The 27,771-nt window shown below is 43.4% G+C and overlaps 1 protein-coding gene across 4 annotated transcripts; it reads left to right on the forward strand.

Moving 5' to 3' along the window:
* Positions 1–432: 432 nt before the first annotated feature.
* Positions 433–26,945, forward strand: exoc3l4 (exocyst complex component 3-like 4). Of its 4 annotated transcripts, none has more exons than XM_061794676.1 (15): positions 433–1,671; positions 13,353–13,568; positions 15,462–15,560; positions 15,759–15,992; positions 17,034–17,421; positions 18,382–18,618; positions 19,170–19,287; positions 19,378–19,506; positions 19,605–19,705; positions 20,258–20,359; positions 20,960–21,086; positions 23,022–23,144; positions 23,208–23,360; positions 23,518–23,639; positions 25,849–26,944. In XM_061794676.1, the coding sequence occupies exons 2-15, from the start codon at positions 13,376–13,378 to the stop codon at positions 26,117–26,119; spliced, it is 2,397 nt and encodes a 798-aa protein (XP_061650660.1). In that variant the 5' UTR covers positions 433–1,671; positions 13,353–13,375; the 3' UTR covers positions 26,120–26,944. The 4 variants fall into 4 exon arrangements, with proteins under 4 accessions (XP_061650660.1, XP_061650662.1, XP_061650659.1 ...); XM_061794678.1 differs by lacking the exon at positions 433–1,671 and adding an exon at positions 10,378–10,736 and having other exon boundaries at positions 25,849–26,945; XM_061794675.1 differs by lacking the exon at positions 433–1,671 and adding an exon at positions 10,378–10,711 and having other exon boundaries at positions 25,849–26,943.
* Positions 26,946–27,771: the final 826 nt, after the last annotated feature.

The following is a 27,771-nucleotide window of genomic DNA, read 5'->3' on the forward strand; positions in this document are numbered from 1 at the left end:
GACTTTGATGAATTCAGACCAAGTCAAGACCTAGATTCTGAGGTGTTGAGACCAATTCAAGAATTTTTAAGAGTTCAGACCGAGTCAAGACCACTTGATTGAGTCCGAGCCGAGACCAAGAATTAGAGACTTTGATAGCTTGAGACTAAATGAAGACCAGGAATTTCATGGGTTGAGACCAAGTCCACCCTAAGATGTGGCGGGTTGAGACCTAGACTTGGACAGATAGAGGCGGAGATGCGACCAAGACTTTAAAGAGGGTTGGGAGACCCAGTCATGACCAAGACTTGGTGGAAACTAACCAGGTTCACAAACCCAACTGCTTTAGGGGACTGAAAAATGCACAATAACCTAGTGTGTTGTTCTTCCAGATGGGGTTCGAGCTAGACCTGGTGAAGGAGCTTCAGGGGCAAAGGCGCAGACCTCCGACTGATGTCCCCCTACAGAAAAACTAAACCTCCACGGTAACAGTGACTTATTAGTCAACGTGGAGACGTGGGAGATGTCCAATAGAAGAGTACTTAGACACAACACACACACACACAAATAGCTTGTAGTGTCAACTAGAGTCGCTGAGGTGTGGAGATTTTCCGGTAAATTTCCAGAATTTTGGAAAGATTCCAAATTGAAAACTTTCCATGGTAATTTGGGGAAATTAACTGTGAATTGGGGGCATAAATGTAAAGATTTAGTTCATGCAATAGATACAGAAGCTCTCGTTGCCCACTCGCGAGGGCATGACAGTCCCGTAATCGCTTCATTTTATTTTCGGCATATTGGAAGCTCGCGCTGATATCTGATTTTGGCTCTCATCACAAAGCAAGTGACTGCTCGTAACTGGAAAAGCTTGTAAATAGGGGTACGTTCTTGTAAGTCAAGGTACCACTTGTATGAACTTTGGTTGTTTTAGTTAGGATTATGCTAAATCCCCTATCAAGAGCCATTCTTCAATTTTGCAGATTCCTGCTTTATTCCCATAAATTCCAGTTAATCCGGTATATGCGCAACCTACTTCAGCCAAACGGATCCAAACCAGTTCCGGTGAACAGTGAAGGGGGCCGGATCAAAGCAACCGTAGGAACTTTGAACGTCTACAATGTCTTTCTTTAACACAAGATGTCACCACAGCGCCAGTAAAGATGACAATATTCAATAATATAGATAACATATTTGTCTAAAAAAAATAATATTTATGTATTTCACTACAGTTTGATGACACCAGCCATAAAGAAAACAACATTTTAGCAAGTTCAGCTCGTCTTAAAAAAAAACACGTACTCAAACTGTATAGCGGATTCCCATGGAAAGTTTCCAACTTTGAAAATTCCTGAAATTTCGCAATTCTTGTGCCAAGGAAGGAAAAGTAGGAGTGACACATTAAGACCACCTTCAGGGCTTGGGGCCACCGTGTTGGTATCGAAAAATTGTCATATTTGTGGAAAACATTTTTATGTGACACTCCTCGCTAAGATACCACAAATAAATGAAAGGATAGATAACAAATGATGTTTGTCATTCTATTGTTCATGACACTCCAAACCAGCAGGTGGCAGCGCATTACCTTTAGCGTGCTTGTGTACCGCTTTTGTACAACAGAGAAGGAGATGCTAACTTCCTCAGCGCCACTTGAGCATTAGCCCCTCATTTGACATTTGTGTTCCACGTACGTTGGTAAGTTGAGTATATTTGAAGTTACAAGTACTACAAACTTGTTGTCACTTTGTTTACCTTTTAAAAATAAACGAAAGCAAATTGTTTTTTTCTTGTGCCTCACACCTGCCACACTAGTACTACAAGTGCAAGTACTACATGATGTAAATGATGTGAGGTGCTGATTGTTTTGCTGGTTTTGATATTTAATAGCTGCCATGTTTTAAAGTATTTGGTATATGAAGTATTTTGCTTAGAAAGAAGTGAAGTAAAATGATTGTACAAGAAATGTTGATTTTGTGACCTGAGACTAAGTTAGTACAGCATATATCCTGCAATGTGTGTTTTTTTTGTTTGTTTTTTTTTAAATTAAATTATGAATTAAAATATTGTTGTTTTCCCTACACATGGACTGTACGTACATGGTGTTATTTTAAGATCCGGAGTCATCAAGAGCCAAAATATACACAATCACCGTCTTTCATGATACATAATAACAATCATTTTTGGAGATCTATTCAAGTGAAAGTTCTTTCATGACACAGAATAAAATAATCGCTTTTGTTCAAGTGAAATGTCTTTTATGATATACTCTATATCAATACAACATTTGGTAGGCGTTTTGGAGAATTATACTTTTGCTTTGTCATATATACTATAAAACATATTTGCATAGTTTCCCCACTTTGTTTAAGATCATCAAACAAATCTAAATATAAGACAATATAACCCAAGTGAATTTAAAATGCTGTTTTTAAATGGTGATTTCATTCATCAAGGAAAAAAAAAAACTGTTAAAAGTAAAAAAGTACTGACCCGCTAAACCTAATAACTGGTTGGGCCATCCTCAGCAGCAACAACTGAAATATATATATTTTTTTCCTTAATAGATGGAATCACCATTTTAAAACCGCATTCTATGTTCACCTGGGTTATATTCGAATTTGAGAAAGGCGCCAATACTTTTTCACGGCACTGTGTGTGCGTGTAAACTGTTGCAGCATTTAGCTGCTTTTTTACATTTAAATCCTGAGAAGTTTCCCCCCGTTGTGTTTGTGCGTGTACTCAAACGCGGTGTTGCGTTGACAACAACAGCAAGCGTCCTCATCCTCATGTCCTCGTGCACTTTGGCGACTTGTCGAGGCTGATGAAAGGTCGCAATGCTGTCTTGCAATCCAGAGATGGATACTTCAGATTTGTTTTTCCTCTCCCATTCACGTCTGCTTCACTCTCTCTCTCTGGACATGACCTTTCCCAAGGACAAGTCGGCGGAGAGCGCTTGGTCAGAGCAAGCGAGGGTCACCCCTGGGAAGTTGGCGGGGGGCTGCGGGCACTGTCAATTACCTTGCAAATGTCACATGTTGTTTTTTTTGGGTGTGTTGGAGAAAGAAGGACGTGTCAAAAAATTGGAAGGAAACAGGAGAAGCGGCTCAGAAAATGGATGGATGGATGGATGGATGGATGTGTGCAAAAAGAGCTAGAGACAGTTTTACAAAAAACCCAGTGAAAGCATTATATTTATATTAGCAAAAGCAGGATACTGACGCAACAGTTGCGTCAATATGCTGCTTTTGCTGGGTTCTGTGTGAAAAGGCACAGGTGGCTAAATTTGGCATCTACTGCTCCGACGGTTCTGATATATACAGAAATGTAGCTGGTCTGTGTGTGAACGAGGCAAAAGATGTCATGTGCCGTTGAAGCATCAAAGACGGGAAACAAATGCAACATCTGCCCTTTTCGTTTCGTTGCGTCCCATTCATTGCTGTTCAATCGGGGCCACTTGTCAAGCGGCGTATTTAAAAGTAGCTTTTAAGCTCGCACGGCCGAGGTTTGATTAAGATGTCAAAGAGTGATGATGACGATGATGCCAAAGTGCGCTACGCCGCCACTTTCATCTCCCCTCGCCGCCGGCTTCAAACGACTCGTTCAAATGTTTTGTGTGCTCCGCTCGCCTCCATTGGCACCCTTTGCAGGACTGCAAACTGGATGGCTCGCTCTTGTTACGCTTTAATTAGTGACAAAGACAGTTTCTGGGTCAGTTTGACCCGGGACATGTTTCAGCATCCATAAGTGTCAGAAATGAAGAAAAATACTCACACCCTTTTGCTTTGTTAGGTTCTCACGAACAGCAACAATAATCCTGGGTCAAATTCATGGAACGGCAACAACATCTCAATACAAAATTGTTGAAGTTTGACGCTGAAAAACTTTCTGGAACTTTTGAGTGGGTCAATGTGACCCGCTATGTTCGTTTCTCAGAAACAGCAAAGTTCAGGGTCAGATTGACCGGGGGCATCTTTGGTTACTCGAAAGTGTCAGAAACTGCGAAAAAAATCCCAATACAGGATTGACACTGAAAAACCTTTTTTTTCCCCCATTAAATTTCTTAAACTTTTAAATGGGTCAATTGGACCCGCAGCATGACGTGAGGGTTAATGCCATTACTATTTCAATATATTTACTGTGATATATTTATTATATAATAACTATATTTAGTGCTGCCTCTGCGAGCGGTAACACATGGTTTATTTCTCGTTCTTAACTGCACAACGAAACATTTCAATCGATATTTAGTTCGAGGAGGATGATCGACAAATGTTTCACACAAGAAACGTTTTCAAAAACTTGCAAATATATGAAACCAAAAAACCACTGGGTGAATCTGATCCACAATGTCGGCCTAAATTGCATTCAATATCCGTGTTGAAGCAGAATATTTGGGTGGGTGCCACGCGTTTTACCAGGGGAGCAGCTATACATGTTGACACAAGCGCAGGCAAACTAACTCTGGCCGTGTCCTAGTTAAGAGGCTGCCCCCATTCCAAGGCTCCTTCGAATGCACACTTTTTGTCCAGTTTTTGTGGAGGGCGGATGATAAGTGATGTTTTGCTGCTGATGTTGGCGGCGGTGTGAGCGCTGATGTTTGCGTGGGTGCTGATTGTCGTGATGACGATGATGCAGAAGATGCCGTCTATGCGGACAGTGATGAAAATGATGTCGCCGTGATGATGCGAATTGCATTTTCCATGTTGCGTGTGACGGCGTTGATGATGAAGAATGTAAATTGCGATACAGATGGTGCCTGGATGAGGATTTTCTGCTGATACTGATGTTGTTATTGATATGAATGAGATGGCGTCGATGTTGCTATTTTACGTAGCTGTTGGTAGTGATACGGATGGCTTTCCCGTTGAAATTCACGATGATGGTTATGATGCAATTGACGACGTATGAGGTGATACTGATGTTGATGTCTATTCATGCTCATGCAAATGGTGATACGGTGAGATGGTGTTGATATTTACGTCGTGTTCACGGTGATGCTGATGGCTTCGATGTTGACATTTCTGTCTATGGTTAATATGATGCAAAGATGTTGTTTAAAACGATACGGCTGTTGATGTTGACATTTATGCTGATGCAAATGATGATACAGCGCTACGGTGTTGGATGTGAGTGTTGATGTGTAAATGGTACTGATGGTGATCTTGATATACGCGCTGATGCAAATAGTGATACGGGTGATATGGATGTCGATGTGTGTAATCATACAGATATTGACGTCACCGCAAATGGTTGATCTTTCTTAGATGCTGACGCAAGTCGTGATTGTGATTTCCCGCTGAGCAAACGGCCTCAAATGACTTTTTTCCCAGAAGATGAAGGGGCTCCGGTGTGCGGCAGGCTTGAGGTGACAAGCAGCTTTGTTGATGTTCATGTTCGTGCATAGGGTGATATTTATGTTTTTGTCGATATAAGCGTTGCTGTCATGGTGACTTTGTTGTTGATGTTCACGCAAATGGTCATGTGCATTATGAAATTTACATTGATTGGTGGTACGGATGACACTTACGTTGACGCAAGTGCTGGTTTTGAAGGCGAGGAGCGCGTTGCTCCGCGTGAAGTGCCGACCAGATTCCTCCAAGTGCCGGCGCATTTTAAAACTGCGAGGAGCCGTGAGCCGATGAGGAGGATGAGGAGGATGAAGAGCACTTAGCGTATGGACACCGGCCAGCCGGGCGGGAGCTCCGCCTCCTCTCCGCTTTTGAGTCGGACGCCCACGCTGAGCCTAAACCAGCAGGCAGGGAGCCCATCGCAGTATGAATACATTGTTCATCTTGTCTGTATTTTTGCTCCTGCATGAGGACACAAATGCAGCTAATGGCCCCGCTAATAATTGTTCATGAAACCTTCCCTGTTCATTATTAAAGATACTTCTACTTTACTACTAATTTGTCACAGCAGCAATATTTACACATACCGTGTATATTCCTCATTCACTGCCATTAACGTCTTTAGAAGTCAAATATCCATGTTAACTGAGACGGCTGGAAGTGAATTGAGTTTTCATAATGTAGCACAACCAGCAAAGTACAAGCAAAAAAGAGCAGCAGTGAGGAGAAATCAAAGGCCCTGTAAAGGGAAAATACTGTAAATGTCTTCTTAATGTGACAGACCACAGTGAAGAGTGATGTTAACAACCCTGCCAAATTTCAACGACAAAGAAAAGGTGTACACAGTACGCGGCAGTGAATATGCAAAAATCGGTCAATAATTGACACCCATTACAATTGCATTTCAAAAAATACAATTATTATTATTTAAGAAGCAGGGATAGAGAGCGTTTTCGGGGGTTGGACCCCCTTTTTTTTTTTTTTTAAATGGGGGCAAAAATGCTACATTCAATTCTACACAGGTGAGGCCAGATTTGAACCCACAACCTCAGAACTGTGAGGCGGATGTGCTAACCAGTCGACCTCTGTGCCGCCCTATATAATAATAATAATGACGTATATTCTCATTTTTGTGAATTAATTTGCTTTTTACCTGGCCACAGATGCTAACGTTGTATTGAGCCTTCAGGGCCACCGTAAAAATAACATGTTATACCATATCATGATTCATTCATAATATTTAATGAATCCATTTTACAATGTTTGACTTTTCATGAATAAATTTGACCCTTGAACTCTGCCATGGTGTTGGTCATTCTGGGACACCGTAGGAATACTAAATATGTCATATTTAAATACGATAACATAGGTTTTATGATATTTTGTGTTTTCATGATTGAATTTGAGCATTTAACATCGTACTGACTAGTAAGTCCTGGTCTTCGTGAGTTGTGGTCTCGGGGAAGTCTTGGTCTTGAGCACAACACTAGTATTGAGCCTTCCGGGCCACCGTCGATGTGTGTAGAAATATAGATTATGCATGGCATACAAATACATACGTAACAACCACAACAGCATTTGTGTGAATAATTTCTAACACCCAAGGTACATTTTGGCTCTTTTGGGTACTCAAAGACACTTTACGGAAAATGTTTACAATTGAATAAGGTAAATAAAAGACAATTGCGCTGCATCCATATTTGTATATGTCAAAAAGTTGAACGATGAAAGCAATGTTTCACGGAGGAGGAGAGTGTGACGATGTTTTGCTGAAGAGGAGGTGTGTGCGTGTGTCTGTAAGTGTGTATACTGGTGTGTGTGTGTGTGTGTGTGTGTGTGTGTGTGTGTGTGTGTGTGTGTGCAGCTCTGACAGGCCGTCTCTCATCTGGGATACTCGCTCAGTCATGAGTGGGGCGATCGAGGCGGAGCCTGTGCGTGTGTGCGTGTATATGTGTGTGTGTTTGTGTGTGTGTGTGTGTTTGTGTGTGTGTGTGTGTGTGTTTGTGAGGGTTATTTTGGGAAACACAGAGGAGGAAGCACTTCCATCCAGGCCCCAGCTCAACCAATCACAACCTCCACTGGCTTGCCCCCGCCTGACAGCCCTCCCCACAAACCCTCAAAATCCTCAAACTGGCCTTTTCATTTATACAACCTCAATTAGCCTCAGTGGGGAGAAGAAAGACCAAATCCTTTGAAAGGACATATTCACTCCTTTATGTATGTGTGTGTGTGTGTGTGTGTGGGGGGGGGGCTCTCTATATATTACATCTTAGACTGTCTTTAATGTCTCATCCACTATCAAGCTTGTGAAGGAAGTCGCCCGTGACTGGTCATATTTGATCTCTGTTACTAACCGAAACAGCAGCACCCACCGATTAAACCCACCCAAACAATAGAAGTGCAAGTAATGTGCATGTTCTAAACGGGGGCCAACGCTTGTCTATCTATACATCGTAAGATGGATGTTATTTATCCTTTTCATCTCAAAATAGATGTATTATAATATGTCATTTTCATGATTGAATTATTCAAGGTGGCCCTACCGCACTCTATTGAAAATACAGTTCTTTTTCTGCTAATTTGTGCACCTATCGTTAGTTTAACTCACCAAACGTTACATGGAGACCAGGTTCTCAGCTAACTATTTCGGCTAATGTTAGCCCTGTTCAATGAACTAATGGAGCTAAAGCGAGTAAAACACAAAACGGAGCCGCTGTGAGTGTAAGTAGCTGAAAGTAAGATAAAAGTAATGTTTTCAGCTAGCGAGTTGACCTAATGTTTTTTAGCTAATGAACCAAATAGAGTCGCTTTGCTACCTTTTGCAGCTTTTTAAAGTTTAAGTAGTGAAAAGTAATAAGGAGACCATCTTTTCAGCCATTGTTAGCAGGCTTATGCTATTTCAATAGCCAAAGTAAAACAGCAAGATTATGTGACGTCTTATTGCGCTACAGTTAGTTCAATTAACCAAAGAAAGCCCGTCTTTTCAGCTAATGTTAGCACCTTTATGTTCTTTGTTCGAGCCAATGTTGCTGTAGTTAGCGTAATTTTGGTGTTTCTCGGCTCGGCTATTACTTTACCCTTACCTCGTTGACTTCTGATTACTTTTCATGCTATTATTAGCTTAATTAGCCAAAAGTAAGACCATCTTTTCAGCTAACGTTGGTGACTTTATGTAACTTTCAGGAAGCTAATGTTGCTATGTTAGCCTAATTAGGCGTTTTTCAGCTAATAGCGTAACAAGCTCATCATGCTGTTGTTAACTTAATTAACAACATATAAACGAAGAGTCCATTTTGTGGTCGTTGTACAGAATAAACTGCCGTGTAGAAGAAAACGTCCGCCGCCGTTGTGCCCGTGACGGACTGAATAACGAGCTGCAGCATCTGAGCGAGCGTGACAAATAATAATCAAATAAATAACAAATAATTTGCAGTGACAGCTCGCATGTACCTGAGGCGAGACCCAGTGCGGATATTTTAGTCATAGAACACACCCACACATTAAAATACTCAAGCGTGTATAATATCATCCCGGCAGTCTGTGAGCACAATGTGGATGATTATGATTATGAAGAGGACAATGGCTTGTTATCTTGTCTCTCATCTTTTTTCATTTCCCGTCTGCGGCGTGATTGACACTTGGCGCGGCGAGGGTCACTCGAGCGAGACCTCCTCTTTGTCGCCTCCTCGGCTCATCTTCGCACTTCATGATGATGATGATGATGATGATGATGTCTTCTTCTTCTAGAGCGGAACGTCCAAAAATATAATTTCCCCCACTGGAAAGTAATGGAGGCTACAAGTTGTTGTTGTTTTTTGTTTTGTTTGTTTTCTACTCCCAGTTGAAGTTTACTGTCAAACTAAACATAAGACAGAGAGAATTACATGTTGCGTTTTTGGAAAAAAAACACAAAGCTCTGCTTTTCGATAAGTCTGTTTAGCTTAATGCTAACAAAGAATGTAAAAGGCCATCCATCCATCCATCCATCCATTTGCTGAGCCGCTTCTCCTCACTAGGGTCGCGGGCGTGCTGGAGCCTATCCCAGCTGTCATCGGGCATGAGGCGGGGTACACCCTGAACTGGTTGCCAGCCAATCGCAGGGCATGTAAAAGGCCATAGATGGGCTAATGAATAGCATCTGTTTCGCAGTGTGATAACCCTATAAGAGACGGATATTTCAACACAAACTGTGGTGGAACAAATTTAGACAGATAATAGAACAATACTCACAGGGATATATTAAATTATTATATAAAACACATTTTAAACTTTATCAATATGAATTTCACCACAAACAAGGTACCAGGAGTTAAAAGATGACAACCAATTAACAGGAATTACATTACAAAATTAGAGTAATTGAAAATATATCAATGTAAGTAAAGAAACAAACAAATGTAAACAATAACCGAGGTGGAAAAGGGCTAGAAAATAAAAAAGTAAATAGAAATAAAACATTTTAAATATGCCAGTCTGTATTATAATTATTATAATTGCTCAATATTTAGTAAATAATTGTAATATTATAAAATACTGAAGTATCTTGGGCTTGACGAGTTCGTTTTAATTAAATATTGTATTATACTTTGAAAAAGAACTTTCACATTGTAAAACATTTTTTGCATGTGAGAATTCTTGTTTATATATATATATATATATATATATTATAATTGTGAAAATAGTGTATTCTACCGTATTAGTTCGGTTTTTTTAAGTGTCTTGCTTTTGGTTTTTTTGTTTCGTCTGGGACGTCATCGTAGACCTGTACAGTGCACACAGTTCCCTCTAGTGGACACAATAGATACGACATCCCGTCAATGACGCTTTGCCCTGACTCAAGTGACGTTCAAAAGCAAGAGTTCTTTTGGAAGTCTGCGTGACCTGAATCACCTCTGCCCTGAAAACAATTATATGTTACTGTATTTTACTATATTATCTCTATTAACGCTTGCTCTAAACAGAGTAAGCGGTTCTATTTGATTAGCGAACTCCCTAAAACGCTTAAGTGAGTTATGACCTTGAGATTTCCGGGGGTACGTGAGGGCAGCACAGCCGCTCGCTTTTTAACGCTACATTCCACCTGAGGGGAAAAGGGCAGGAAAAAAAGTCTCGAAACGCCAATTGGATATAAATCAAAGTACTATAGAGTGACTTTTACACGGTGTGTGTGTGCGCGCGCGCGTGTGTGTAATAATTAACAGGAGGAACGAAGGTGTCCGTTGGCAGTTCTTTGGCACTCTTTCCATTGTCATTCCTGGGTTTTTTTTCCTTCCTTTCTTTCTTTCTTTCTTTCGTTTTTCTTTTCAACTGTTGGATGCGTTGTGATTCGACACGTTGACAAATGAAAGCAAGCAAGAAAGCGAGTTGTTGTGCTACCTGACGAGCAGGTAAGCACTTTCGCCGCACACCAAGGTCAGAAATTTCGTTCGAATTGTTGAAACCAACATTTGCTTCGTTTTCAGTTATTTAGCGTCACTTTATGACCGTTAAAGCTCTTGTGATCAGGTGGTGGTTACACTGCCTTATTTTAAACCATTACTTTGTGTTTGTTGAGGAAATAAAAGACATTTTGTACAAATCATAAACTTGAATACTGAAATTATGTTTCGGAAAAGGCTCCTATGTTGTGTTTTTTATTATTATCATCATCATTGTTTGCAGAGTCAAGTTTTTTTTTTTTTTTTTTTTTTTTTTTGCACCTTAAACTCTCAACAAAATAGTTTACTCATTTAATTGAATTGACGTGAAAAAAAATGTCTTTGTTCCCTCTGTCTTTTTGCTTTCTAAAAAAAACAATATAAAAGTATTTTTTAAAATGTATGCATAAAATAGTATATAATACTTAACAAATGTCAAATAATGTAGTAATGTCTCTCTCTCTCTCTCTCTCTCTCTCTCTCTATATATATATATATATATGCTATGTGCTATACCAAATTTAACAAAAAAATATAGAAAAGGGTAAATAAATCATAATACGATTTTTAGTATCTACTCAAAAATTCTGAAAAAATAAAAACATCACTTGCCATAAACATAATAAAATTAATGTATTAATTATTCATCTAAATCGTTTTATATTTAATACAATACATATATATATTATAATTTAATAAAATCCAACTGTTGTATATAATATCACCGCCATCTATGATTCAATATATTATTATTTACCATGCAAGACTGAGACTTCTGTCGCATTCGTTTTAATGGAAGAAACTTGATGAATTAAAATGACGTAATATATTTTTCATTCGCCCTGCGATTGGCTGGCAACCAGTTCATCCTACCCGATGACAGCTGGGATAGGCTCCAGCACGCCCGCGACCCTAGTGAGGAGAAGCGGCTCAGAAAATGGATGGATGGATGGATATTTTTCATTCGTTGAATGAAACTTTCACATTGATGACATTGACATTTTTCAATGGACTTGCGCTGATTATGTGCGCCCACCGACGTTTCCGTGGCAACCGTACAAATGCGTCAGCCATGTTGTGTGTAAACACACACACACAAAAAGACGACCTTTACCAGTGTTTGGAAAATGCTAATAGTGAGTTAAGCTTGGAGTAATTCCACATGAAATGAAGCTTGAGTACACTGAAGCTAGCCACCAGCAAAATGTAGCAAGCTAACCTACAATTCATCTTCAGATTTGTTTGGGGCGTCTTGGATGTTGAGAGGAGCTTCATTTTGAGTGTACGGTGGACCCCCGCTATTCGCGAGGGAGATGGAAAAGAAATGTTGAAAACAAAAATGAAAAATACAAAATCTGCGGATGCTCAACCGTGAGTGTGCGGGCTCCGCTGTATAAATAACTTGACAGTTATGATTGTTTTAGTCTTAACGCACACCCTCAACATTTTGAATCTGTCATGATCGTTTCAAGTGCGCTCCTCCTGCCTTCGCAAGCAATGGACTATTCCGTCTTCTGACTGCACGTTTGCAGACTTCGTTTATTCGGAAAGAAGGTAGCAAAACAAACTTGTTGGCGCGTTATGAGGAAAAGGTGGCAGAGTTTTCCCACTGGAGTGGAGAAGAGAAGACAGAGGTGGTTAGTAACACGTTACAATCACTGCGATACATTTATTTAGAGGGCCTACGTTTTGGCAATTTCGACCTCCATAGAAACAACAACACATTTGAGTGTCCAGAAAAGGCCCCTCTGACAGCTACTTGTGTTTGACCCAGTTTGGTGTCCATATTTGGTAAGAGCGCCTCTGATCGGTGTTTGTTATGTCGACAGCGCTGGCTCAGGAGCGCAGAGGTGGGCGGAGATCTTGGCCAGTGGCGGGGATAAGCTGGAGAAATTCCAGTGAGCTGATTTCGGGCCTCTCGGCACAAAAACGTCTGCAACTCAGGAATGCGTGGACCGTTTGAATTCATATTTCACATGTTTACTGAGGAACCATAGAGACAATATTACATTCCAAATAATAGAAAAAGTTGGTTAGGTAAAATATGGCACCTTTAAGTCACTTTTGGGATAAATTGTACTTGTCAGAGTAGTTTTAATGCAACGTACTTTGGACTTTTCCTTGCATATTTTTGTTAAGAAACACTACTTTTATTGAGCTACAGTCTGCTGGCTACTTTTTGTTTAGTTTTGAATCTATGGATTATTGCTCGCGCAATCTTTTTGTCTTGGTTTGTAAGAGAGACATCTGGCTTAGGCTCTGTCAAAGGACTGGGTTCCACCAATCCAACATAAGCCCTATTGACCTTTCACCAATCAGATGGAGCCAGGCAGTCACATGACCTTAGAGCGAGTCTCGACCGCACAGCCTAAAAGTGTCCACATTTCAGCCTACGAGAACTCCACTTCAAACTTGAAGAAAGTTCATTTAAGACCATTCTGTGTGGCTGAGTTTGCTGTAATTTCTGGGATTTCATGTATCTTTTTTTAGCTAAAGTCATATTGTTGGACAATATCTAAATTTGCACATTTCTATTTGCACATTATATTCTAAGGTCATAATACTCTTCCTTAAATACAATTTTTGGCTCCTCTACTCACCGTGCTTGCAGCTCACTGTTGACGCGACGCGCACATGCCCCAAGTAATGGATACCAGCACACAAATCCAGCACGATGACGAGGAAACCACCAAGAAGACTTCGGGGGTGCTGGAGACTTTCCGAAATAGTATCCGACTGGTGGCCCAGAAAAGTCCGCTCACGCCGGGGTCCAGAGGGTCCAAGAACCAGTCACCATCGACGCCATCCAAAGCTCCACATTCTCCTGGTGAGTACAAAGATACGAGTCATTGCAGTTGCATTTGCACAAAAACCCCATACTCCCGAAGCACCCCCCACAGGACTCCCCGAGGGACACGGTCGAACGCCTACTCCAAGTCCACAAAACACATGTAGACCGGTTGGGCGAACTCCCACGCGCTGTCGAGGACCCTGCCGAGGGTGTAGAGCTGGTCCACTGTTCCACGGCCAGGACGAAAACCACACTGCTCCTCCTGAATTTGAGATTCGACTTCCCGACGGACCCTCCTGTCCAGCGCCCCTGAATAGACCTTACCAGGGAGGCTGAGGAGTGTGATCCCCCTGTAGTTGGAACACACCCTCCGGTCTCCCTTCTTAAAAAGGGGGACCACCACCCCAGTCTGCCAATCCAGAGGCACTGTGCCCGATGTCCACGCGATGTTGCAGAGCCGTGTCAACCAGGCCAGCCCCACAACATCCAGAGCCTTGAGGAACTCCGGGCGAATCTCATCCCCCCCCCCCGGGGCCCTGCCACCGAGGAGCTTTTTCACCACCTCGTGACCTCAACCCCAGAGATAGGAGAGCCCGCCTCAGAGAAGCCAGACTCTCCTCCCTCATGGGAAGGCGTGTTGGTGGAATTGAGGAGGGCTTCGAAGTATTCTCCCCACCGACTCACAACGTCCCGAGTTGAGGTCAGCAGCGCCCCATCCCCACTATACACAGTGTTGATAGTGCACTGCTTTCCTCTCCTGAGACGTCGGATGGTAGACCAGAATTTCCTCGAAGCCGTCCAGAAGTCGTTCTCCATGGCCTCACCGAACTCCTCCCATGCCCGAGTTTTTGCTTCAGCGACCACCAAAGCTGAATTCCGCTTGGCCAGCCGGTACCCATCAGCTGCCTCAGGAGTCCCACAGGCCAAAAAGGCCCGATAGGACTCCTTCTTCAGCTTGACGGCATCCCTCACCGTTGGTGTCCACCAACGGGTTCGGGGATTGCCGCCACGACAGGCACCGACCACCTTACGGCCACAGGTCCGGTCAGCAATGGAGGCGCGGAACACGGTCCACTCGGACTCGATGTCCCCCGCCTCCCCCGGAACGTGAGCAAAGTTCTGTCGGAGGTGGGAGTTGAAACTCCTTCTGACAGGGATTCTGCCAGATGTTCCCAGCAGACCCTCACAATACGTATGGGCCTGCCAGGTCGGACCGCCATCTTCCCCCACCATCGGAGCCAACTCACCACCAGGTGGTGATCAGTTGACAGCTCCGCCCCTCTCTTCACCCGAGTGTCGAGACATGTGGCTGCAAGTCCGATGACACGACCGCAAGGTCGATCATCGAACTGCGACCTAGGGTGTCCTGGTGCCAAGTGCACGTGTGGACACCCTTATGCTTGAACATGGTGTTCGTTATGGACAATCCGCGACAAGCACAGAAGTCCAATAACAGAACACCGCTCGGGTTCTGATCGGGGGGGCCGTTCCTCCCAATCACGCCCTTCCAGGTCTCACTGTCATTGCCCACGTGAGCATTGAAGTCCCCCAGAAGAACGATGGAGTCCCCAGCGGGAGCGCTCTCCAGCACCCCCTCCAAGGACTCCAAAAAGGGTGGGTACTCTGAACTGCTGTTTGGCGCATAGGCACAAACAACAGTCAGGACCCGTCCCCCCACCCGAAGGCGGAGGGAGGCTACCCTCTCGTCCACCGGGATGAACCCCGGTTAATCCCTCCACTGATATCTTTCTTTGCTTTCTTTTTGAGTTAGACTTTTTATTAGTCAGAAAGTGTTCCCATATCATAAGATTTGCTCCCCTGTCTTTTTGGTTTCCTGCTTTTCTTTGTCACTGAAGGCAATCTGAGCCTTTTTCATCCACGCATTCCCGAGCAAGTCGCCTGACGGTCGCTTTCTCGTTGTCTCGTCAGGCGTCACGTCGCCGCTGAGGAGCGTGGCGGTGCTCTTCCACACCAAAGACCACGACGACGAGTCGCAGAAAGGCCGACCCGTGATGCGTTCGAGGACAGGTGATGAAAAAAAACAAATGGGGCAATATTATAGAAAATTGACTTTTTAATACGGCAGCACGATGTGCTAGTGGCCTCGCAGTTCTGAGGTTCTGTGTTCGAGACTCAAGCCTTCCTGTGTGGAGGTTTGAATTAGCTTAACGCAAGACTCCAAAACCAGTCCATTTTTTTCTCTTTCCGTCTTCCTCCTCCCCTCAGAACCAAACATGGCTCGACTGGACTCTCTCCTGAAGAAAGGCGCGTCCATTCGTCGCAGCCTGAGGTTCAGCTCCAAGAAGGACAAACCACAGGACGCCTTCCTCGCCGTCCGGGATGAGGCCGAGGAGGAGGGCGAGGACGGGGAGGAGGGCGAGGACGGGGAGGAGGGGGAAGCCTGGGAGGAGATGGAGGAAACGTACACGCTGCCGGAATTGCCGCACATCCCTCTGTCGGGTAAGATTGCGACACAACGCCGTGTTCGAGGCCAATGGGAAATATCGCTATCGCAAGAATCCTCGAAGAATCATAAGGAGGTCAAGACGCCAATGTTGTTTTTCACACACAACGCTGTGAACATCTGGCATTGAGTCACACGTGCCTATCACTTAAAAACCATGAAAAAGATCGGGCATTTCTTTGCCTGTCTTTCACACGCAACCCAGCAACCATCGCGCATTTATTTCACACAGAGGTTCCAACATTTATATGTCTGCGTCTTTCTCACGGCACCCAGCAAAGTCATGTCTGTGTGTGGTTTTTTTTTTTCTTTCAGAAAGACATGCGTTCCGTCCTCCGTCCTGCATGTCTGCTTTCTTTGTGTTTTGAAAACATTCGTCCCGATTGCCGTCTCCAAAATGTGCCGACAACAACGTTTTTGTTGCTGTTTCGCTTCCGTCGATGTGCTTTAACTTTTGAAGGTTATTGCATCAGCCTGCATTCTGATCAATGATGATGTCATAAATTGCTGTAATGTGCAATCCGGATTAATCTGGATCTGATCCAGATTACACATTTGGAAGCACTTCCAATCAAATCAACGCAACACACACAGTATGTTTCTGTCAAATGTCTTGGGATTGGTTCAGTCTTTTGTTTATGTAAAATCTTATTACATCAGCAAATCTGGATCAGATCCTTTGGTTTGACATGACAGCATGTGATCCTGTGAACATACTTCAAATTTGTTTATGTAGGATCTTGTCACATCGGCTAATCTGGATCGGATGCCGATTTAACTTTTGCTTTGACATGACATCTTGTGGCCCCGCATACACACTTGCACATTTGGTTCAAATCAGAATCAGAAAGGTTTTTCGCAGGTTATAACCCCAAATGATGCGGATAGGTGAACCTTCAACTCCTTGGTGGAGGTAACAGAATGTTTGTTTGTAGTGATGCAGCTCAACAAACTGATGGAGCTGATCTTGTAATATACAACCAAAGTCACAGCCTTCAAGTCGTTGGAGGAGGTAACCGGCCTGTGCCCGTTTGCAGTGATGCAGATCAACAAGCTGATCGAGATGGAGGTCCTGGAGGAGGCGCACCTCCACCTTCTGGCTCTGCGGGCGGAGTTCCAGCGGGAGCGTCTGCGCCTCGCCCAGGAGGACTCGCCCGTGGAGCTGGCCAAGAAGGAGAAGGACCTGATTCTCCTCTACGCCGACCTGCGCCTGAAGATGGCTTCCATCGTGCGCACCTCCGTCTCTTTACCCGCCAGGAACGAGGGCCTCCTGGTCCACGTGGCCCGCATCGTCCAGGAGGAGGACAAGCGGGCCCGGGAACCCGGCGGTCTCCAGGGGAGCTGGATGGACGCGTGGAGGGAGGCCGTGGATCGGGGCACCCGGGACAAGGTGGAGGGCGTCCACCTGGAGCCCAGCAACGACAGGTAGGACGTCCGCCGGGGCGCATGACTTGACTCCAGTCAGATGCGAGTCACCAATTAGAAAAAAAATAAATACAAATGTTGGTTTTTGGGAGGCTGGAACGAATTCATGTTGTTACAAGCTCGCTCATGGAATAAATTTGCCCGTTTCAGAGGCGATCCTAATGCGCTAACGCTAATGATCAGAGTTGACGGGAAGCTAACGTTAGCCCGTACTCGAGCCGTGAATTGTTTTTCGTCTCCCTTCTAACCGAACTACTTTTTAACCACTCCTCCTTTTTGTCTAAAAAAACATCCAGATCCTTTGATCTTGAGGCGACATAATGCCGCACGTCTCCCGCAGAGTGAGGAGAGAGGCGGAGTTTTACCACACTTGTCAGAGGGTTTAACAGATAAATATAGATAAAATAACAGACAACGTGGGGACAGACCAATAGTATTGATTTGTGAAAAAATGTCAAATTGACCATATTTGGACGTACAGAGATATAGTGGACGGGGAGAGGGGCCGGGCTGAAACGCAAATGGGGAAAATCCGCAAATAATAGACACCCACTATAATCCGATTGGAAAAAATATATATATATTTTTTTTTTTAAGCTAAAAACATTCTTGAATAAACTTGGTGAAACCACCAATAAGCATTTTTGGGGTTGGTTCCCCCCCCCAAAAAAAGAACCCAAAAAAATTGAAAAAAAAAAAATGCAAACTAACTAACAAACAAAAAACGTTGACTGGTGAGTCCGCGGGTGCTGAAGCGCGAGTATGCGGGGGTCCGCTATACGCAGTATATGTAAGCGCATCATATGGAAATGTTATTTCATTGGCTGTTGTCGTTCATTGAACTTTTACAGGTGTAAATATTCTTTGTGTGTGTCGTGATCAAGACTGTATAAATGTTTGTTGATTTTGTATATGATCGCATATGATGGTGATGTGACCTCCCGCCACCCCCTGTGCCAGTAACGCCTCGTGGCTGGCGGTCCACCTGGGCCTCCTGGGCAAGGCGTTGCTGGAGGATCTGGAGAAGGTGAAGAACGAGCTGCGGCGGTCCTACCCGCCCAGCTTCCGGGTCTTCGCCACTTACGTGCGCAGCTACCACGCCGCCGTCGGTCGGCACCTGCGCACGCTGGAGGGCCGCGCCACGCGGCTCAAGGACCTCTACGCCCTGCTGGACTGGATCGTACACCGCTACCGCGGGTCAGTGAACGCCATTGGCCCCGTGTGGTGAAGTCCGCTGCCGCCATCCGGTGGAAAATATTTGCTTGTATCTCAGTGCTTTGGTGCCATCTTGTGGCAGCCTGGTGCCAAGAAACTATGTTGAAGTGAATTTGGGACCAATTTAGACAAAAGTAGTGCTTTACTACCATCTTGTGCCATCTTAGTGCAAAAGAACTATGTTGAAATGAGTTGCGTTTTTTTTTTTTTTTTTTTTCAACACTTTTAGGATGGGCATGAATTACAGGTACAGTCAATTTTGGCTATCGGCGGCACGTTCGCTAGTCTAGTCATAATAGAATCGGAATCTTCTTAAAACCTTTTTCATCACTTAGAATAAGTGCGTATTTATGTAGGTATTATTACAAATACATCAAATGGGCTCCGGGCTCAGAGCGCCGAGTCCGCTCGGAACGCCGTTTGGAAAAAAGGCGGAAAATAAACCGACGCGATCTCCGAACTTGTTCAACATTCCCGACCTCTGCTTGTAAATTCATTGTGCGTGCTCGATTGCCAATTGTGTTGCTCATCAGCGAGAGGATCATGGGCAGCGCCGCCCTCGAGCCCGACATGAGCGCGGCCGACGCCGACCTGCGCGTGGACGACGACTTCCTGCGGAGGCTCAGAACCAAGTTCTGCAACACTGCCAAGGTGACCGCGCGCTGCAGCCAAGTGACGGAATTCGCGGATCGTCGAACTAATCCACAAATCTTCTCTTTTCCTTTTTTTCAACTGTCCCAGGAGGACCTGAGAGCGTCTCTGGACCGCCTGCTGGAGCTGGAGAACGAGGAGATGTGGAGCGTCGGGAAGCGTCCCGACACGGACGCCGACCGCTTGTTCACCTCCGTCTTCCACGTGGACATCTGCACGGTCAGACACCGACAAGCGACTCTTGGGCGTCGACATTACCGGACAGTTGCAGCAACAGACTCTGGCGCGTGTGTGTTGGCGCGCGTGTGTGCGAACAGAAAGTGAGAGGAAACGCGGTCAACGCCGCGCACGTCGACGGCGAGCTGGAACGAGACGTGATCGCTTCGTGCCTGGGAGAGCTGAAGGATTTCCCCAAGAGGTTGAGTTCTTTCGTCACGCTCGCCGCGAACCGAGTCGAAGCGGAATTCGATTTTTTTTCGGGAGAAAAGGCGACGTGGCTCGCTAGCAACGCAACTGCTGCGGAAAGTGTCGCCGCGCCATCTTCACGCGAAAGATACGCAAATCTGTAGTTCATCCATCAGAATATTTAATTTCAAATTTGATTGCTTTGAAACATCTTTTAATTCATTTCAATGAATGCGTTATTATTTCTTCTTTTCAGTGTTATATTTTTAGTTCAATGAGGAGGTGATCCTTATTTCTTTTCTTCTTATATTTCTTTGGGGATTTGCGTGAGCGATGCATTTTCAATGCATTGTATTATATTCTATTTTTAATTCATTAATTTTCCTACGTATCATATAATTTAAAAAAACATGTTGTTTTCAACCCTTAATTGTAGTATTTGTTTTTGTTTTTTTACCGTTATTCATTTTTGTAGTTCAAGGGCTCCTGACCTCATCCTTCAGTATTTTGCGATCGTTTTTACGCAATTTTTCATTGTTTTATTTACGGGAACGATGTTGTGCAGGTTCGACAGCGAGTTCCGTCGCCGCTGCTCGTCGGCGCGGGCCGACGATCCGCTGTGGAGCGAGTACCGCGTCACCTACGTCAACTGCTTCAGCGCCTTACGGTACGTCACGGACGCCATTTTTCAATAAGTGTGTCTTTTAAATTCATTTTACTACAAATGTCCTTTGCAGTACCTCCCAGTTTCAGTTGCATTTTCTTTTAGTTGAAGGAGGAGGTGAAAGTCAATTAAAGTCAACGCGTTTTTGCAATAAACTGGGTTGTTAGTCTTCAAAATGTTTCAAATGGAAAGTTGTAATATTTTCATATTCCTCCTAAAGCATGTTTGTGACATGAGGCCATTTTCATTTGTATGTCTTTTTTCATGAATTTTAAGAAATTGCAGTTTTTGTCACTCTTCCACAAGTGGGGTCACTTTTGTTTGACCTTTCTGTCATTTTGGTGAAGTTGCTCTCTTTTGTTGAAACAAAAGAGTCATTTCATTTTTGACGTGTACATATTTGACTTTTCCTTGCCATTTGAGCACTTAATCCATCAGGTTTGCGCGTCCCCCCCCCCGTCTGGAGGTCGAAGATGGGGGGGGGGGGACGTGCAAAAAAGCGTTTTCCACCTTGCCCACCTTGCGTCCCCCTTTCATGTCTTGTTTGAGCGGTAAACAACACGCACACCAACGAAAAGTGTTTGTGCGTGTCGCCTCCGCCAGCGTCCACACTGAGGAGTCGTACCGGCGCTCCAGCCCGCTTGCGGTGGCGGCGCTCGGCGAGGAGTTGTCGCGGCTCGTCCTCAGCCTCCGCGACGGCCTGCGAGAGCAATTCGAGGAGGACGTCAAGGTATAGTATTACTTATACTTTTTGGTTTTTTGGTCTATTTGTCATGTATCTAATTTTTTTTCATAGAGAGGGAAATTAAAAACGATTTTCAATATCCATCCATCCATCCATTTTCTGTAGCGCTTCTCCACACGGGGGTCGCGGTCCCAGCCATCTTTGGGCGGGAGGCGGGGTGCGCCCTGAACCGGTCGCCAGCCAATCGCAGGGCACATCCAAACAAACAAACAAACCATTGGCACTCACATTCAAACCTATGGGCAATTTAGAGTCTTCAATTAACTTCGCATGCATGTTTTTGGGATGTGGGAGGAAAGCGGAGTACCCGGAGAAAAGCCACGCAGGCGCGGGGAGAACATGCATACTCCGCACGGGCGGGGCCGGGATTTGAACCCGCAACCTGGCAACTGTGAGGCAGACGCGTTAACCAGTCGTCCGACGTGCTGGCTATTTGCAATATCCTTCTATTTAATTGAATCATTTAATTTCTTGTTTTTAGTACAGGGACGTCAAGGTGACCTATGAATGTATTTTATTTCAAATGTTTTTGCTTATTTTTATTGATTTATATTTTATTTTTGTACTTTTGCAGTATACAGTATGTTTTGAATTAAATGATATTACTTTAGTTTTTATTGAATTTGTATGGGTTTTTTTCCCTTCCCTGTTTTTATTGCATTTTTGGGTTTTACATTCTTTAATTTTGTTTTATTTGACTTTAGTTCCAGTAGGATCTCAAGGTGCATTTATTTCAATTCAAATATATTTAAATTGGATTGTATTTTAGCTTAGTTTTATTTTCTTGTAATAGCTGTCCAATTTAATTAAGAATTAATAATTGGATTTTATTAAATTTTAGATGGGGGTTTTTTTTTTTCCCTTTAATTACATTTTTGTTTTTGGTTTTTTTAGTTCAAGGAGGAGGTCAAAGTACAACGCATCCATCCATTTTCCGTACCGCTTATCCACACATTTGTTTTCCCAAATGTGTCTCATTTGTTTAGTTTATTTCTGTATTTTTAGTATATTTGGTCCTTTATTTTTAGATAGTTACAGAGTTAGTTAGTAGGTCATTTTATCGTATTGTATTTAGTTGTTGAAGGATCAGGTCAAAGTGTCATCTCCGTTTATTTATTTGGGGCATTTATAGGCTGATATGCGAGGGCCACGTGTTTTTATTTTGGTGGGAAATCCGACTCCCGCTTCCCTCGCATCACCGCGCATGATTTTTGTCCGGCGCAGTCCTATGGAAGGAGGGACTTCGGAAAAAAAAAAAAAAGCAGAAGCGGGGACGTTTCCCAAGAGTCGATTGTTGTCAGTGGGGAAAAAGTGGAAGTCCAATGAAAATGAAAAAAAAGTCCAAAATGTCCCAATTTCTGACTTCTCCTTTGCCTCCTTCGCACCTCGCGTGCTTTTCTACTCGCGGATTCGAAACACTGAATACCGTTCAAAAGTCTTCGGCCGAGCTAACGTTCATTTTCAAATGAACGTCTCCATTTAAACTCATGCGCTTGAATGCTTCAACGTTGGAAAACAATTCCTCGTCTTCAATAATCCGAGACATGCATGTTTTCATAAACATGTTTCAGCTATACGTACAGCGGAACTTCGATTTCATGGACCGATGGGGGGAGGGGTTGTTCCTTAAATCCGATTGGCCGTTCAATTGAAGCGCTTTTTTTCATGGCCTAAAAAAAACGCAGTACAGTAGAAAATGATTGTAAATCCATTTTGAAAAGCTTTAAAATGTTTGAAAGGTTTTTATCCAAATGATTTCACCGGTACTAGGGATGGGTCATTTTCTGTCCGTTAAATCCAAAGTCCTTTAAATTGGGGTCCTTTAAATCGAGGTTCCACTGCTTCTGGTTTTTGCTAACAAAATGGAGCTGTGTTGATTTTTGTTTTGTTTTGTTTGTTTGTTTGTTTGTTTTTTTGCAGCCGTACCTGCGGCGGATGATGACGAGGAATTGGCTGACGAACGACGACGACTTCAATCGCCTCTACGCTCGCGCCGAGCTCCTCGCGCAGCACTGCGCGGCCGCGCGGCCGCCGCACGGCCAGGTGCGAATACGACGACCGCCGTCGCGTCTTTCCGTGTGACGGACGACTTGATGTTTGTGGCAGGAGGTGGCGAGCCGGGCGCACTACCACGTGCTGAAGGAGTACGTGGGCCAGCTGATGAAGAACAAGTACTCGTGCAAGAACCGCAAACACGACAAGGCGGCCGGCAAGATCCGAGCGCAGTGCTCCAAGCTCGCGGACGTCTTCCAGCGCATGGTACCGGCTGGGAAAACAGCAAAAAAAAATGTGTTTATATATATATATAAGTAAATGTGTGTGTGTGTGTGTGTGTGTGTGTGTGTGTGTGTGTATATATGTGTATATATATATATATATATATATATATATGTTTTCAATGTTGTCGCCGGGTCAGGGTTCGCAGGAGGACTGGCTGGACCCCGTCGGAGAGCGCCTGAGCGACATCGTGGGCCAGAAGAACAAAAACCACATCAAGGAGCACCTGCAGCCGCTACTGGAACAATACCCCGACTTCAGGTGCCTTCTCCATCATATAGCGCAAAAAAAAAAATTAAAAAAAATGTCATCAAAGACATCCATCCATCCATTTTCTGAACCGCTTATCCTCGCGGGCGTGCTGGAGCCCATCCCAGCTATCTTCGAGCGGGAGGCGGGGTAGACTCTGAACCGGTCCCCAGCCAATCGCAGGGCACATCGAAACAAACAACCAATGTCCCTCACATTCACACCTACGGACAATTTAGAGTCTCCAATCAACCTAGCACGCATGTTTTTGGGATGTGGGAGGAAAGCGGAGTGCCCGGAGAAAAGCCACCCAGGCACGGGGAGAACATGCAAACTCCACACGGGCGGGGCCGGGATTTGAACCACGGTCCCCAGAACTGTGAGGCAGACGTGCTAACCAGTCGGACGCTGTGCCGCTACTCGTCAAATACAATGAAATGGAATCACATTTAATAAAATCAAACACGGAATTTGTCTTAAATGATGCAATAAAAAAAAAAAAAAAAATTAAGCACATTGACATGGTAAAATGAAATAAATTAAGGAAATCGTATTCTATGATAAAGTAAAATAAAATAATATGTTAATGGTTGGTCAAATAGAATTAAAATTAATTTTTAAAAACTAAGAAATTGTATTTTATGGTAAATCCATTAAAAAATGTATGCTAAAATAAAGAAATTGTCATATTAAAATAAATTGAAATACAATAGGGAAATTGTATTTTGTGAAAATCAAATAAGAAAATGATCTTTTATGGTGGAGTAAAATAATAAAATATAAAATAACATACACCAAAATAAAATAAGAAAAATGTCTTTTACCATAAAAACAAAATATAACTAAATAAAATGATTAAATTACTTTTTATGGTCAAATGAAATAATGTAATGAAATTTTATGGCAAAAAAGGACATTGCCTTTTACGTTAAAATTAATATAAATAGAATGAATTCTATATTAATATTATTGATAAAATAAAATACATAAAATGGAACAGAGAACAAGCAGAAGGAGTTTCAACACCCAAAACAAAAAGGCTAAAGTGAAGAAAAGAAAAAAAGAAGAAGTCAACACATGACACTTTCTGCTTCCCTGCAGTTTGAACTTCAAATTAAAAGCTTCCTCCTCACGAACATTTTGTGGGCGTTCGCCCGCTGACGAAAGACGAGGAGGAAGTGCTGGCGAAACGCGTCTCGACACGCCCGAGTTGACACATGGCCGAAGAATGAAAACAAGAAGCAGAAACGACAGTTGAGTCGAGGTTGCGTTGACGCTCGCCAGCTTTGGCCACTTCATTAGGTACACCATTCCATCGAATCCAAATTTCGAAAGTAACCGAGCAGCTGCGTCCGGGCATTGGTTGTCTGTTTGAAAGCGGGGGACCTCGCTTTTTGGGCAGCAGGTCATCCGAACAACAAACAACAGACCTTGTTAGAAAGCACAGAAACGATTTCATTCGTGCTGGTGAGCACCCGAAGGAAAACAAAAACAAAAACTCGGTAACAATAAAGGTCTGTCGGCGAGCCAGTTAGCAGCCTCCGTCAAGTCTTTCATTAAGTCTTTAAAATTGACAGGCAGCATTTTTTTCTTTCATTTGTGTTTCCCATTCCGATTAAATGAAAATAATCGTAATTATTGTCATGAAAATCGAGTGCTCGTTAACTGTACACAAAACCTTTCAGCTAACATTGTTCGCGGTTGTCCAGGTGTAAAAAGACGCTAACCACCGTTACTATATCCTACGTTGCCCGTCTTGCCAACGGCACGGGTAACAAACTCCATTTTGCCACAGGCCACGTCGTCGGTACGTTCTTCCTCAGACGGCCGTTCTGACTCTGAAGCCATTTGAATGTTACATCACCTCGTCGTAGTATTTACAGGACAAATTGATGGATAGTTTGTTTTGAAATCAGAATTTGTTCAACAATTGTTAGCCAAAAGTTACAGTCCAAAGCGGTTTAGTAACAAAAAAATCTTCCAATATCTGAATGTTATTTATTCAATATGACAACGTGAAATTTTGGTCCCGATTTCATCGAGAACCGCGGAAGTTGACGCGAAATGTTTTGCTTTTACGGGCCACCTAAAATGTGGCCTGGGGGCCGGATGTGGCCCCCAGGCCTTGATTTTGGCCCCTGCGGTCTATGGCCGACTGCCCTGCGTTGTCCTGCGTTGTCGCTGTTCATTGCATTGATGACGTCATCCGTGTTGCTTGCAGCTCCAGGCACCTGGCCGCCGTGCTGGCGTTCCGTGGCCTGATGCGCGGTCGCGAGCATCGGCGCATCCTGCGCAGGCTCGAGCAGCTGAGGAAGACGACGGCGGCGACGAGCGACGACGACGGCCGCGAGAGGTCGTTGTTCGGCGGCACGGAGGCCGCCGTCCGAACCGACTGCCTGTCCGACGTCTCCGTCTTCTGCTTCAGCTTCGTCTTCCCCGGCGACGATTTGAGGTCCCGATCCGCTGCAGGAAGTAGTCCCTCATGGAAGTAGATCTGTTGGCTTGTATTTCTAACGCTGATTTCTTTCAACATTAAAAATGTTAACATCTTGAAATCATCTTAAAATTAAAAAAAAAAAAAAAAGGTCAATCTTGTATCGCCTGAGTTTGTGTTTGAATTTTGGACATTGAATTATTTACACTGAAGGTTTCACACGGAATATATTTCCATAGTGTGTGTGCGTGTATATGCATATATATTTGTATAATATAACTATATATTTCAAAATACTGAATTTGGTTATCACCAAAATAATAATGAGTGTAGTGTTCAAAATTCAGTGTAAAAAGGTCAAAATCAATACTGTGATTTATATCTGTTCCACTTTTTTGAACGCAATGTTAATACTAAAAAAAAGAAATGACTGTTAGAAACTATTATTGTTATATTTGTGCCAGCTGAGATTGACGTTGAATTTGAATCAGTTTTTGGATGGTAAAAAGAATTTAGTTAGATTTTGTCATATTTTGAATATAGTTGAATTTAAGATGTTACATTTTTTACACTGATTTATTTGGAATAATCAGTGTAAACATTTTGAATGTTTTAAAGTCAAACTCCAATGGCACAAAAACACCACATATGTTGTTTGTCTCGCTTTATTTTTCTAAATTCTGTAGTTTGAATTGAATGACATTTTAAACATTGTATTTGATAATCATTGTAAAAATAAAGTAATCTTAAATTCAATTTAAGATATATGTGGGACACCTGAATTGAAATGTATTGCACTGAATTTTTTGATGGTTAAAAAAAAATCTGTTGTAACTTGTGGTATTTTTTTAAATTGAAGTTTAAACTTCAATTTAAGATGAGTATTTTTTTACACATATTTTGGGGGGGATGGTAAAAATAAAAATTGGTGTCAAATAAAATGTCAAAATGCACGTCTTAAATTGAAATTCAAACTCAGATGGTCCAAAACTCTCTGGCACAGATGAAAATGAAAAGCAGGTGTTGTAAATTCAAGTTGAGAGAAAGCGAAAACCTTCCACAACACCTGAGAGGCGTTCACGTGCAGCTCAAAAAGTGGGTCAACATCTGCTCTTCATTTGACACGAAACGTTTTGGGGCTTCCCGGATCCTCTTGTCTTCCTTCGGCCCGCACGCGCGTTCTCACGTCAAACCCGTTTCAGTGCTCATCCGAAGACGCCTTTCGGCGTGAGACACCGTCGGAGTTTCGCTTCTTCGGGTCTTCGGTCTGCTTTGCGCGATTTCCTGCAAAATGCGAATTCGGGCTTGCTGCGAGCTGACTTTTGCGGTGGTGCTGATGCAACACGCGCCGCCCGCATTTGGAAGAAATACTTTCACTTTTCCTTTCGCCGCTGCTGCCTTTTGTGGATGTTGAGGCGCCACAACAACAACAACAACAACGACGACGGCCACATTTATTGTAACGTCTTTAACAAGGAGGGTAAACTCACTTTTTGGGGAAGTAAAACTCTATTTCAACACTTTGCAATGGCAACGCAGAGATTGGCACATTTTTGCAAAGGCCTTCCTCCAAATGGAGGAATTTCCCTTCTTAAGTGAAAGCATCAATGTCATCAATTAGGGGGGGGGGGGGTCAAAGTTTTTCCATGAAATAGAACGTCGCAGGGTGTCAGAAGTCGAAACACAAGATGGGAATGCATATTTCCTTTT

Source organism: Phyllopteryx taeniolatus, chromosome 13, assembly GCF_024500385.1.
Source record: "Phyllopteryx taeniolatus isolate TA_2022b chromosome 13, UOR_Ptae_1.2, whole genome shotgun sequence".
Taxonomy (NCBI): Eukaryota; Metazoa; Chordata; class Actinopteri; order Syngnathiformes; family Syngnathidae; genus Phyllopteryx; species Phyllopteryx taeniolatus.